The 12,698-nt window shown below is 47.0% G+C and overlaps 1 protein-coding gene across 1 annotated transcript in view; it reads left to right on the top strand.

Moving 5' to 3' along the window:
• Positions 1-1,144: 1,144 nt before the first annotated feature.
• The window catches only part of SORCS2 (sortilin related VPS10 domain containing receptor 2), a gene marked incomplete at its 5' end in the record, with an annotated part of 130,671 nt that continues 119,117 nt past the window's right edge, over positions 1,145-12,698 (top strand). Inside the window, one exon of the mRNA XM_083519074.1 lies at positions 1,145-1,432. Coding sequence (XP_083375200.1) covers positions 1,145-1,432 — 288 coding nt within the window. The remainder of the gene's footprint in view (positions 1,433-12,698) is intronic.

Below are 12,698 nucleotides of genomic sequence, written 5' to 3' on the forward strand. Positions count from 1 at the left end.
CCCGTTATGAAAGATGACTAAAGTCTGCCCCTGTGGTGGTTGTCCAGGCCCAGTCTGAGGGCCAGAGCGCGATGGCACCTTCACCCGACTGTGCCTCATTTTCCTTCTCTGTCTGTTGCTGCCTCCTCCCTGTGCCAGGCGCTGGCGGTGGGCATAGCTGTCAACTTTTCCCTTTTCTTGCAAGGAATCGTATTCGGAATAACGGAATTTCCCTTAAAAAAAGGGAAACGTTGACAGCTATGGCAGTGGGAGGAGATTTGACGGTTGCACCCCAGTTTCTGACGGGGGGGCAATGCTGCTTGTTCCTCCCTCTGCTTTTCAACACTGCAATATATCACAACATCACTATCACAATGTTGAAAAGTGGGTATCACCCAGCGCTCTGGGACGTCTGCTTTGAGGGGCTGAGGGGCTTGCTCAGTAGGGACAGGGGCACTCCTAGGAATTTATTGGATTTCAAATCCCATTGAGGGGGGGCAGGGGCGGACTTTGGTAATACGGCCCCCACCCTGAGGGAGGACAAAATTTGGTGGCTCCCCCGATAGAATAAATAGGCATCGTTATCATTATTTTGTGCTCCCTTGGCTCGGGGCGGGTGAGGCGCCCGCACGGCCCCAAGTCGGGCGCTGGTGGAGGAAGCACCAGTGGCGTAGCGTGGGGGGTGCAGGGGGGGCCGGGCGCACTGGGCGCAACATCTGGGGGTTAGGGTTAGGGGGCGCAAATCCACGGGTAAGGGGGCGCAAAACCCACGGGTTAGGGGGCGCAAATTACTTGCCTTGCCCCGGGTGCTGACAACCCACGCTATGCCACTGGGAAGCACATTTCCCCGACGGGCCGAGCTGCCCCTGTCCTCCGTGGCAAGCCGAGGCCGAGGAGGCGCCGGGCGCGGGGCTGCCGTCCACTTGCCAGCAGCCGTCGGGGAAGGCGGGCGGGCGGGCGGGCTCCGGGGCTCGGCGGGGCCGGCCGGCAGAGGGCGGCGCTGCGCCTGGCCTGGGCGTGGAAGCCCTGCTGGCACGTTGTTTCCCACGCCGCGCGTCCGCGCCGCGCTCCCGCCTCCCTCTCGGCTCGCTCCCTGCCGCCGTCCTCCGCCTCCGCGCCCGCCCGCCTCGCCTGCCAGACTCGCATCCCTGCCCGGCGGCCGAGCATGGCGCCAGCAGCGGCTGCCGGGGCGCGCGGAGGGGCGTCGGGCCGGGCGGCTCCGCTCCGCTTGCTGCTGCTGCTCGCGCTGGGCGCCTCCTGGGCGGCGCGCCCGCCGGACCGGAGCGGGCGCCCGAGACGCGGCAGCCCGCGGGACGAGGCGGGCGGCCTGCGGGGTCGCGCCGGCGGCGGGGGAGCTCCGGAGGCGGCCTCGCTGCTCACCACCTCCTTCGTGCTGAAGGGCGACGCGGCGCACAACCAGGCGATGGTGCACTGGACGGGCGAGAACAGCAGCGTAAGTGCGGCTCCCTCGCCCGGCCAAAGAAAAGAGTGTGGGGGTTTTCTTGGGGGGGGGTGTAGTCACGTCTCAGACTGGGGAGGCGGCAGGGGGGACCCGACCCCGGGGCACGTCCCGGGCATGTCTCGGGGCCCGGCTCTGGCAGCGGAAGAGTTAACCCGAGGGCGCCGGGTTGCCGATTCCGACTTCTTCCGAGGCTCCCCCCCCCCGCCGCCGCCGCCAGCTGAGCGAGTGGCTGCTGGGTGAGGAGCCCCCTTCATCCATCTGTCGGGACGCGCCAGAAAGGGCTTCGCCCCCGAGGCTCCGCGCCGCCTCTCGCCTTCCGACGCCCGGTTCGCGAGGCGCGCGCGCCTTGGCTTCTGGATTGGACGGGGATTCCTCGGAATCCTGCGCGGCGCCGGCTGGAAACACCGGGAGACCCAGACTAGGTTGCGGCGAAACAATGGGAGACGCCCCCGCTCTCTTCTCCCACTCAGTATTTTGATGCTGTCAAATGTATTGTCTGTCTAAATGCCCCTGGCAATTCATCTCATCCTGATTTACCGTTTTTCAGATTATTATTTTTTTGTTAACTTTGCTGCATGCAATGCACATTCTGTGGCTGACCTCCTTTGCAATGTCTTATTTTGAAATGTATAATATTTTAGTTTCCTGTTAATCTTTATGTATACTTTATATCTGGCTTTCTTTGGTATTGTTTTATTTTGGATTGTTTTATTTGGTGTTTTAATGTAGGCTGTAAACTACATTGAGGTTTTTTCCTTAACAATATAAAGCAATATAGAAATTAGATTAGTGATGATTAGATTACTGGTGAGCCTTCCACATGGTCATAGAAAAATGATGCATGATCCGCCAGAGAGCTTCATGCTTGCCACAACACCTGTCCTCTACATCATTTTAGGAATGCCATTTCCTTCCCCCGGTGCCTTGGGAGTTGTTTCAGAGGCATAGGACCAGGTTGTCACACATATGGGAAAAGTGTCTTGCTGGTCACACACAAAGTTGCCCTGGGCAGGGCGGCCACTGGTGTTTGCGGGAAGCTAGTGCTTTGCTGTGGTTATTGGGAGCGAGTGAAGTTGAGGTTGTGAGCACCAGTGTGGCTGCAAGATGCTTGAGTGGTAGATGTGCTTGGGTCCCTCTTGGGCCCAGTGAATGGTCTGGAGAACACATTGCTGGATCTCGACTGAATTTCTTGGGCATGTAATCCCCATATAAGCTGGACGGTGGATATTTAAATTGAAACACCCCCCAGACAAATTGCTTCCTTTGGCAGAGCAGCAAAGGGCTCCTTCTCCCAACCCAGACCAGCTGATTTGGGGTTTCATGAAAAGGCTGCAAATTGCCAGTTGTTTAATTCCTTATTGCATTTTTGTTGCCAGGGAGAAGCACTTGTATGGTTTTCTGCCTCATGTGCGAAAATAATTTGGGTTACCTTGACTTGGCTTGGTGGGGGGTGGGGCAAGGGGGTATCATTTTTTGTTCTGTCTTAGCAGAAGTGAAGCTCTGCTTCCAGCCAAGAAAAGGTGCTTAGTCACAAAATTATGTTTGTACCTGAGTGGGAAATCCCATGAAAACCCTTGTTTTTTTCTTCCCTGGCTGTAAAAATGACAAGGCTGTCTTTTTGTGACAGCCAGCGCCACCTGCCCAAGGTGGGTGCACCTCTCTACCTAATGCTATGGCTAGCTCTGACACACATGTGCACTTACATGCATACTTAGAAATACAACATCCATTGCCTTTTTGAAAGCCATTTCTTACACTCTGAGGTAGCAAGAATACATAATGTACTACAAATCTAATAAATACTTTGTGTATGCAAATACTATGGCCCCCTCACCACCTCCTGTGATTCCCACTGAGTCCTGTGACTTCTCATAGGGTTCTGGTTGTTTCTTATAGTTGATTGGAGGACTGTGGTCAACACATCTCAGTGCATACGGAAGGAGAATGGTGGAGCAGAGCGCTTACAAGTTTCAAGGTTTTCCCAAGTTCTTGGTGGTGGGAGGAACGCATTGAGTTTCCCAGTGACTATATGCTAGTATTATTAGATAACCCACAACCTCTCTGGCTATTCTGGAGGACAACTAATTTCTGTGGGGGTTGAGGATTTGATAATGGTAGAAAACTCACTTAAGATACTCCTTAAAACTGTATTTCCTCTCCCTTTCTACGTCCAACTGAGTGGCAACGTATTTCTAAAGGGATGGTCTAGTGGTGGGGCTCAAGGCAACATAGCAATCCCAAGTGCTCTGAGGTAGGTCAACTGCAATTCTATAACTATTGGAAAGAAGAACATTTGTAGATCTTGAAACCAAGGCCAGCATTGTCCATTTGGATCTATTAAGTGTTTTCATTCACCTCCACATGGTTCTATCCTTATTTCAGACATCGTGATGTATTGATATATCTCCCAGCCCTCTTCTGCTTGACTGTTTGGTGCCACCCTTTTCCATAATCTTCCACCATAGAAGATATAAGCATCAGATCTCCTTAACCAGTTTTCTGCTGGTGTGGGCAGAAAGCAGTGAAAGGGGGGGGTCATACACACACAATGCTCTTTTCTGAACAGCACTAGCATTGCATTTGGGGACTGCTCTCAATGAGTGGATTCTTCAGGACTTACTTGAAGATTCCTCCTATGCCCACATGGGGGATTGGTGGTTCTTGGAGACTAAGAATATGTTTGAACCATTGCCTCATCCTTGCCTTTTGTTTGTTCCTCTTCATTTCCATACTATTCAGGAGATACTGATTTTTAAATCACCAAGGAAATGATGATTTTTAACTAAATTAATTTTCCCATTTTGTAAACCATGTATTTCCGTCGCAAATCTGCACACTGATAATCACACATCAATTAAAGCATAGTTGTTGCAAATAAATAAAGTCTTTCTACTACCTAGGTCATGCAGCCAACAAGCCATTTGCCCTCTCACAGAATGATGTCTGCTTACAGACAATAAGGACAAATCGTGGAATTGCTGGATTTTTCTTTGACATTATCTGAACATATGGAAGAACACTAAGAGCAAGCTAGTGTATTTAAATGCAGACTTAACCCAATCACATGGCTAGGGCTGTGTAGGTGAAGATGAAGAATCACCATTCCTTCCACGCATGCCCCTGTTGTACTTCAAATTACACCCCCTCCTCCTGCTTTATTTGTGATTGGGGAAATTCAACATTTACTGTCACAAGTAGTTTGACCCTAAGCAGGATTATACCAGGTGTTTCTCATATATCCTTGGGCAGGGCCGGATTTAAGTTTGAGGAGGCCCTAAGCTACTGAAGGTAATGGGGCCCTTTATATGTCCAGCTGTCCTTTGTCAACAACAAATTGTTGCTGTTTTTTGTGTTGAATATATGCTATATGGTAATTTATCGACCTAATAGGTATCTAAAGCCTGTTGCTTTAGATTTTAGGTTTTATTTTATTTTATTTGTTTTTTATGTTATATTTTGGAAATGTACATCCAGTTTTTTTCCCTTTAATTTTTTTGGGCCTCCCAAGAGAGTGGGGCCCTAAGCGATATACACTTAGCTTATAGGTAAATTTGGCACTGTCCGAGGGCATTCCTTGGGAAAACAACAGATGCCTCCTCAAGGATTAGCCTTGCCTCCCTTTCCTAAAATCCCAGGTTGTGTTTTTTCTTTTATTTTCAAAATTCAGACATTTTGTTGTGATCCACCCCCACCCCAGTGTAGCCAGCTTACAAAAATGCTCTGGGAATATCCTTTGGTGGTATCCAGTCTTACAAGGAATTTAAGGAGCTGAAATGATGTTATACATCTGTGCCAGCAGCTTGTTCATTACCTTCAGTTTCTGCTTCATCTTTGTGTGATGGAAGATTCAAAGGGATAGAAGAGGTGCTGCAATAAAATATTTATCTGACACATAGGCACATATGCATTAACCTTTCCACTCCTGTTAGTGCTTGTTGGCAATAAGCTGTGAAACCGCAGAATTTGCTGATGGCGGAGAAGTGGCAGAACCACCAGCACCGATTTTGGGCAGGATCACACCAAAGTCAGCACCGATGGCAGACTGGGACATTGCCAAGCATGAACTCCAGGTGCTGCTTAGAATGACAGAATCATATAATTTAAAATACAAAATAGAAATCTAAAATGAAATGTTGTTGTTGTTTAGTCATTTAGTCGTGTCCGACTCTTCGTGACCCCCTGGACCAGAGCACACCAGGCACTCTTGTCTTCCACTGCCTCCCGCAATTTGGTCAAACTCATGCTGCTAGCTTTGAGAACACTGTCCAACCATCTCGTTCTCTGTTGTCCCCTTCTCTTTGTGCCCTCCATCTTTCCCAACATCAGGGTCTTTTCCAGGGAGTCTTCTCTTCCCATGAGGTGGCCAAAGTATTGGAGCCTCAACTTCAGGATCTGTTCTTCCAGTGAGCACTCAAGGCTGATTTCCTTCAGAATGGATAGGTTTGATCTTCTTGCTGTCCATGGGACTCTCAAGAATCTCCTCCAGCACCATAATTCAAAAGCATCAATTCTTCGGCGATCAGCCTTCTTTATGGTCCAGCTCTCACTTCCATACATCACTACTGGGAAAACCATGGCTTTAACTATGCGGACCTTTGTTGGTAAGGTGATGTCTCTGCTTTTTAAGATGCTGTCTAGGTTTGCCATCGCCTTTCTCCTAAGGAGCAGGCGTCTTTTAATTTCGTGATCTGCAGTGATCATGGAGCCCAAGAAAGTAAATTCTCTCACTGCCTCCATTTCTTCCCCTTCTATTTGCCAGGAGGTGATGGGCCCAGTGGACATGATCTTAGTTCTCCCCCCCACAAAAAACTAAGATCAAAAAATGAAATGAAAGTAATATAAATAATAGAACCATAGAATCTTAGAGCTGGAAGGTGTCCAAGTGTCATCTAGTCCAATCCCCCACAATGCAAGCATCTAGGCTAAAGCTTCCATGAGAGTTGGCCATCCAACCTCTGCTTCAAAACAAAACTCCAAGGAAGGCGAGTCCACCTCCTCTTGTGGGAATCGTCACCTGCCAGACAAGGAAGGAGCCAGTCTGGCTTCTTCAGGGAGGGAGTTCCAAAATGAGGCACAGTAGAGACTACTGTATGGTGGTTTTTTTAAATGATATTTGGTTTATATACAACCTGAACTTAGATGGAGGGATTGCAGATTACAGTGGTGCCTCGCAAGACGAAAAGAATCCGTTCTGTGATTCTCTTCGTCTAGCGGTTTTTTCGTCTTGCGAAGCAAGCCCATTGACGGATTAGCGGATTAGTGCTATTAGCGGCTTTTAGCGGCTTTGCTGATCGGATCAGCTGATAAGCGGCTTAGCGGCTTAGAAAAGGGGGGGGGGAGGAAAAAAACCCAGCAGGAACTCACAAGGCATTGTCGTCTTGCAAAGCAAACCCATAGGAGATTCGTTTTGCGAAGCACCTCCAAAATGGAAAACTCTTTCGTCTAGCGAGTTTTCCGTCTTGCGAGGCATTCGTCTTGCGGGGCACCACTGTATTCACATCCTATGGGGGTCTTGCTTCCCCCTTCAGGGTAGCCTTGTATTCAAAGGGCAGCAAAAAGCCATCCTCTGTGTCTCTTTGTTCCAGCTAGTCCTGCCGAGCTCACTTGGACCTCTGCCCCATCTTCTCATTTTCTCTGCCAACCAACTCCAAGGACCTCCCCAAGCCTACGGCATTCAAAGCTGAAGCCCTAAACCTTGCATTTTCCTCTTTCCATTAGCACCCAGCCAAGAAGGGGCACCACTCCCCTTTGTTTTCTAGTGGTTTCCTGGATGGCCACCCCTGGCTTTTGTCTCCTGCTAATGGCCCAGCCAGCCAGCTCTGCCTAGCCACCGTGACTCTTTAGCATAACTCAGGGGTCGGCAATGTGCGGCCCATGGGCCGGATGCAGCCCACGAAGATGGTTTTACCAGCCCACAAGCCGCCCGCGCAGATACCGGAAATCGCATCTGCGCATGTCCAGACACTGAAAATCGCTTCTGCGCAGGCACGATTTTTGGCGTCTGGGTATGTGCAGAAGTGATTTCTGGCGCTGCGGACATGTGCAGATGCGATTTCTGACGTCATGCTGCACCAGTCCGGCCCACGGACAATCTCCAGGGGAGTGATCTGGCCCATGGCCGGTAAATCTTGCTGACCCCTGGCAAAACTAAATCCAGGGGGTTTCCCTGTCTGGCCAAGTTTAATCAAACCTTAATTAATTCTAACTTTTACTAAATCTAGGAGCTGTGGGGAGGAGCTGCCACCCAGGAACTTAGGGGAATGAGCCCCCCTCCAAAACTCGTAACAATATGTTAAGTAACTCTTAGGGGGATACCCCCCCCAATGCCCAGTCTAGTGAGCATTCTTTGTTGCCATGGAATGAGGACTGACTGCTTGGGAAGGGAAAATGGAAGAGGAAATAGAATGAAGTGCCTGGAACCCTGAACAGAAGCACTTCGCACTGCAACATTTTGTTGCAGGTGACACATGCATTCTTTAATCCTGTGATCTGTTAAACTAGAGGCTGATACTGGGTGTGCCCCCCTTCCTTTCAGAGATCAGGAAGCAGTTTGCAACAGGGATTGCTGTTTATCAATCCCGTTGTTAGACTAAAAAGAGGTGTTAAGGATTCTGAACGTTTTCTTCTTTTTCCAGAAAATGCCAATGGTAAAGAGAGGAGACCATTTTTAAATCCACATAATAGGCATTTCCTTTTGTTTATTACATTGCTGATGGTTTGTGTTTTCAACTTTTATTCTGTACCCCCCAGCCCATTTTCACAACTAAGATAGGAGCCTTTGGATGTAGCAGCTCCGCCTAGTATGTGCTGTTATTGTTTCAATAAAATGAAGACCATTTTACTCATTTAGTCTATCATATAGTATGCTTTTATGTGCAAAGTTACACACAATGTTGTTTATGTTCTTAATGTCGCAAAGTAAGTTTGCATCTCATTTGCAGTTATTTGTTTCTTATGTTTCAGTCTCTCCCAATTTTTTGTGCCTTCAACATTTTTGAAAATCTTACATCTGTAGCCAAGGAAGAGAAAGGATTTTCCTGTGCTGGAAATCCTTTTCCTTCCAACCTCTCTTCACCACCATTAACCTTTTTGCTCTCAGGTCCCCATCCTTTACCTGTGTTGACACTGGGAGGAGATCTAGATTGTGCCTTGAATCTTTAATATTTTAATAAAAATAAAAATAGTTCTATGTTACTGCTTCATAGTTTACGTTTGATTTGATGCTTATTTGAATTTCTCTTTCTATAATAAACATGTAATAAACATATTCCATATAGTCGTTGCTAATAAACACTGGGATTACCAATGCTGTACTTTATGAACGTTGATACAGAGTGAGCTCCACTTTTAAAAACCAGTCCCTTCTTCCATCTGTCTTCACAATAATTATCAGTTGTGAGTATTTTGAACATTGTTTCCATTTTTACAGAAGCAAATTCTGAGTACAGCCGTTTCTGAAGACGGTTGTCCCACTTTTCATTGCTGCCAAGGGATGACGGAGGCTTTGAGAGAAAGGTTTCAGACTTGAAATCCTAAAGTGGTGGCTTTGTTATAGTGCAGTGTGAAGGAGGGGTTTTGGTGCTCTTCCTTTGGGGCGAGTGTAGGGTTGGGGAGAAAGCAATTATTGTCTCTTGCCCATGGGCCCATTGAAAAACCAACCTAGATTAGGTGACTTTAAAAGATATTCAACACCATCATCCCCTGTGGATTAGACTATGTCTATCACTGTACCAGATTCCAAATGGAAAATTAATAGACCTGGCCCTGCCTGCAGGCTTGCAATTGAGAAAACTCAACACATGAGGGAGAAGGAAATGGGATAATGTGTCAAAAGTTAATTAGGAAAAACAGAGACTGCTGGCAGTGAAGGGGAGACTGATTATTTACACCAGAGCTTTCCAAACTGTGTGACACGTTAGTGTGTTGGCGTGTCACACAAATGCTCCCCGCTCTCCTCCCAGGGCTGGAAAGGGGTACGTTTACCTCTGGGTTGCTAGTAAAACTGAATTACTGTGTCACGAAATGATGCACGTCTAAAAAGTTTGTCAACAACATGAAAAGTTTGGAAAGCTCTGGTCTAGACGGACCAAAGGTCTGACTTGATGTGGGGAAGCTCAGCTGGATGTTCACAGTTTGAATTCTACACAGGAAAGGACAAAGGGACAATGAAGCTTATTTTGATGCTGGGGAATTGTTGTTATTTTTGTTCCTATATATTTATTAAATTTGCTAGTCACTTTATCCTGCCCAGGGCAACCCAAAGCAACTTGCAACCAACCGACCAATGAAACCAACAATAAATCCCACATAAATACATTAAACTAAGAGGACAGAGAAATACATTAGAAACACCCCACCCTCTTCAAAAAGGCCACATATAGTTAAAGGCCAAATGCCTGATTATAGGGGAAAGTTTTTGTAACAAAGGTGCCAGGCGAGCCTCCCTAGGAAGAGCATCCTACATGTTGGGATACTGCCAGGGAGATAAAGTCCATCATGGCCCCAAGCTGTCTGCCGGACGATCCATCGATCTCCGGTAGGCACGCAGTATCAGCAATTAGCGACATGAGTTTCTAGAAAAAAGCTTGCCACATTCTAGAGCTCATGCACACTCTATCAGCAGATAATGCACAGCAAAAGTCGCACTCAGGAGAGCATTATTTACAAGTTATATTCAGCGTTGATCAGAACAAAGAAAGCCATGACTGCCTGCGTCAGTGTCTCCAGACACAGAGAGAAAACGAAAGCAATAGAAACATAAACATCCTGTGAACAGGAAATACGCAGACTCTGTGACTCACAGCCTGCTCCCTTTTAAGGTGGAACGGAAATATCCTAACAGGATCCACCCCAGAAAAGGCCTGTTCTCGTGTTGTCAACCTCCGAAACTCTCATGGAGGGGGCACACGAAGAAGGACCTCAGAAGATGATCACAGGACTCGGGTTCATATGGGGAGAGATGGTCCTTGAGGTATTTTGGTTCTGAGCCATTTAAGGCTTTATAGGTCAAAACCAGCATTTGAATTGGGCCCAAAAATTAATTGGCACCAGTGCATAGTTCAGTTTAGGAAGCTCTAATGTAGTATCTAATGTAGCACATAAAGAAAAAATGTGTGATAAAAATAGTATAAAATACTAAATATTAATGCAGCTCATTGAATAACCACTGCTATAGAGAAAGAACTTAGACTAAAGGTTATTGGTGACAGTGAATGCCAAAAATGTACATTATCAGTATTTAGGATGTTTGATGTAGGGAAGATTTAGGAAACTGAAACAAATAAATTGTATGTTCCCTCTTTAAATTGAGCTCCATGCCAAGTGTCAAGGAAAATTTAAATTGATTACTGGTATGGTTGCAGAAGGAAACTGTATCTATTGTATTTTATGCTTATAAATTGATAAGCTGGTAGACTGTGGCTTTTTCAATGCCTCTTGCCAAAACACAGCCATGAATGCAGGTGGTCTGCTACATAGATACCTGAGGTTTACAAAGGACTGTATATCTGTGTACTCTGTATCAGCAGTTTTTCAGGTTTTACCACTCTTCTTGGTCGCAGGATTTCTACCTTCATGTCAATGGAGTCATTCCTTTGAGCACTAATATGATAGAAGCTTTGTGAACTTAATTTTGGAGCATTTTGTTACCATTAGCATTTACTTTCATAATAATTTACCAAACATGGCATATGACAGATATTTTTAAAAATTCTGGTGGGTGGGAGGTATTGGGGCAGAGGGCAAGAGCAAAGCGTGTATTCAGAGGTGGAGAATATTGCATTAGTTTTCTTGATTATAATGCTAACACTTCTCTCCTGTTTTCTAATGATTCTTTCACGCTGCAGTACCTGTTGTATTATGAATTTGTGGATTTTTAACCAATATACCAGCATGACATGCTGAATTTCATTCACCCCCATGGCCATGGAGTGACACAACAATGAACAACCTTGGACAGTTTTCTATTCCCCCAGCCTTCTTCACACACATGCTTCTGTTGCCCCCATGCCCCCCCCCGTGAAAACAGCAGGAAAGAACACTATGCTGACATACTGCCCAAAATTTCGTAACTTTGCCCCCCTTTATTTTTTGGGTTAAGGGGGATCAAATAACACAGAAATAAGTGCTAAACATTCACTATATCCCATTAGTTTTACAGAAGTGGCTTTTATGTCATATGAAAGCTATAATATGATGCAGCAATTGAGGAATGCTCAGGGTAATTGAATAAACTGCAGTGTGAATGCAGCCTAGGTTGGGTTTCAGAGCACATGTGTTAAAACTAATTTCTCCTGTTTCTGTCTCTCACGTGAGATGTGACCATTCACAGGTCTAGTGAGGGGCCATCTGTTCACAGATCACTCCTTCCAGAAGCTAAAGAAGCTCTTACATTAGAGGGAGCTACTGTTCTTGTCCAGGGCCTGTCATATATGGACTCTGTTGTACCTTCCTCTAAATTCTGGAGAGGAAGGGAATCCAGCTATCCCTCTTGTCCCTCCTGGTGATTACTTTTGTGGGGGAACACAGATAGATCCACAGGAGGCAGCGTGTTTGTGGGTCCCTGGACTGAACGGTGATCGCTTTTATTTTGACTGTTTGAAGCCGATGGCCGTCTTAACAAGAATTATTTAAAAGCAGCTTGCATTCCCAGTGGAATGCATGCAGCCAGACAACTGATCACCCAGTTGCCAGCAGTCTGAGGAATAAGGTAGGATGAAAGCGGACGCGGCACAGCTGCAGCGGCCTAATGAGGATTGGTGGCGGCAGCGAATGTTGAGGCATGAGTATGACACCCAGAGCTGTGCTACGTGTCAGAGGAGATGGAAGCAGCTCCAGTTGGATTTTATTATTCTATGTAAGTTACCTTGAAGCAGAGCCAGCCCAAGACAGTTTGGCACCTGAGGCTATCCACAAGATGCGCACATACACACTGCCAGGGAAGAAGGGATGAGTGAAGATGTACATCAGAAACAAGGGTGGGAGGAGACCGGAAGCACCTTCTATTCACCATGAGGCTGCTGTAGAGGTGGCATTGTGGAGACTGCCAGGAGGCAGCAGATCTGGCCTCCAAGGACTGTTGCTGCCACAGTGACAGCAGCAGGTGATGCATTTGGTGGGGGCTGAATCTGCTGTCCCTGCCGATCCTGTCACCTGAGGTGGTTGTCTCACCCTGTCCTGCCTTGAAGGTCCTTCTGGATTGAAAGGTGAAGAGAAACAACTAACAAAAAAAGGCAGATGATGGTGGCTGCTCTAATGG

Source organism: Podarcis liolepis (genome assembly GCF_965112155.1).
Source record: "Podarcis liolepis genome assembly, chromosome: 8".
NCBI classification, from domain to species: Eukaryota; Metazoa; Chordata; class Lepidosauria; order Squamata; family Lacertidae; genus Podarcis; species Podarcis liolepis.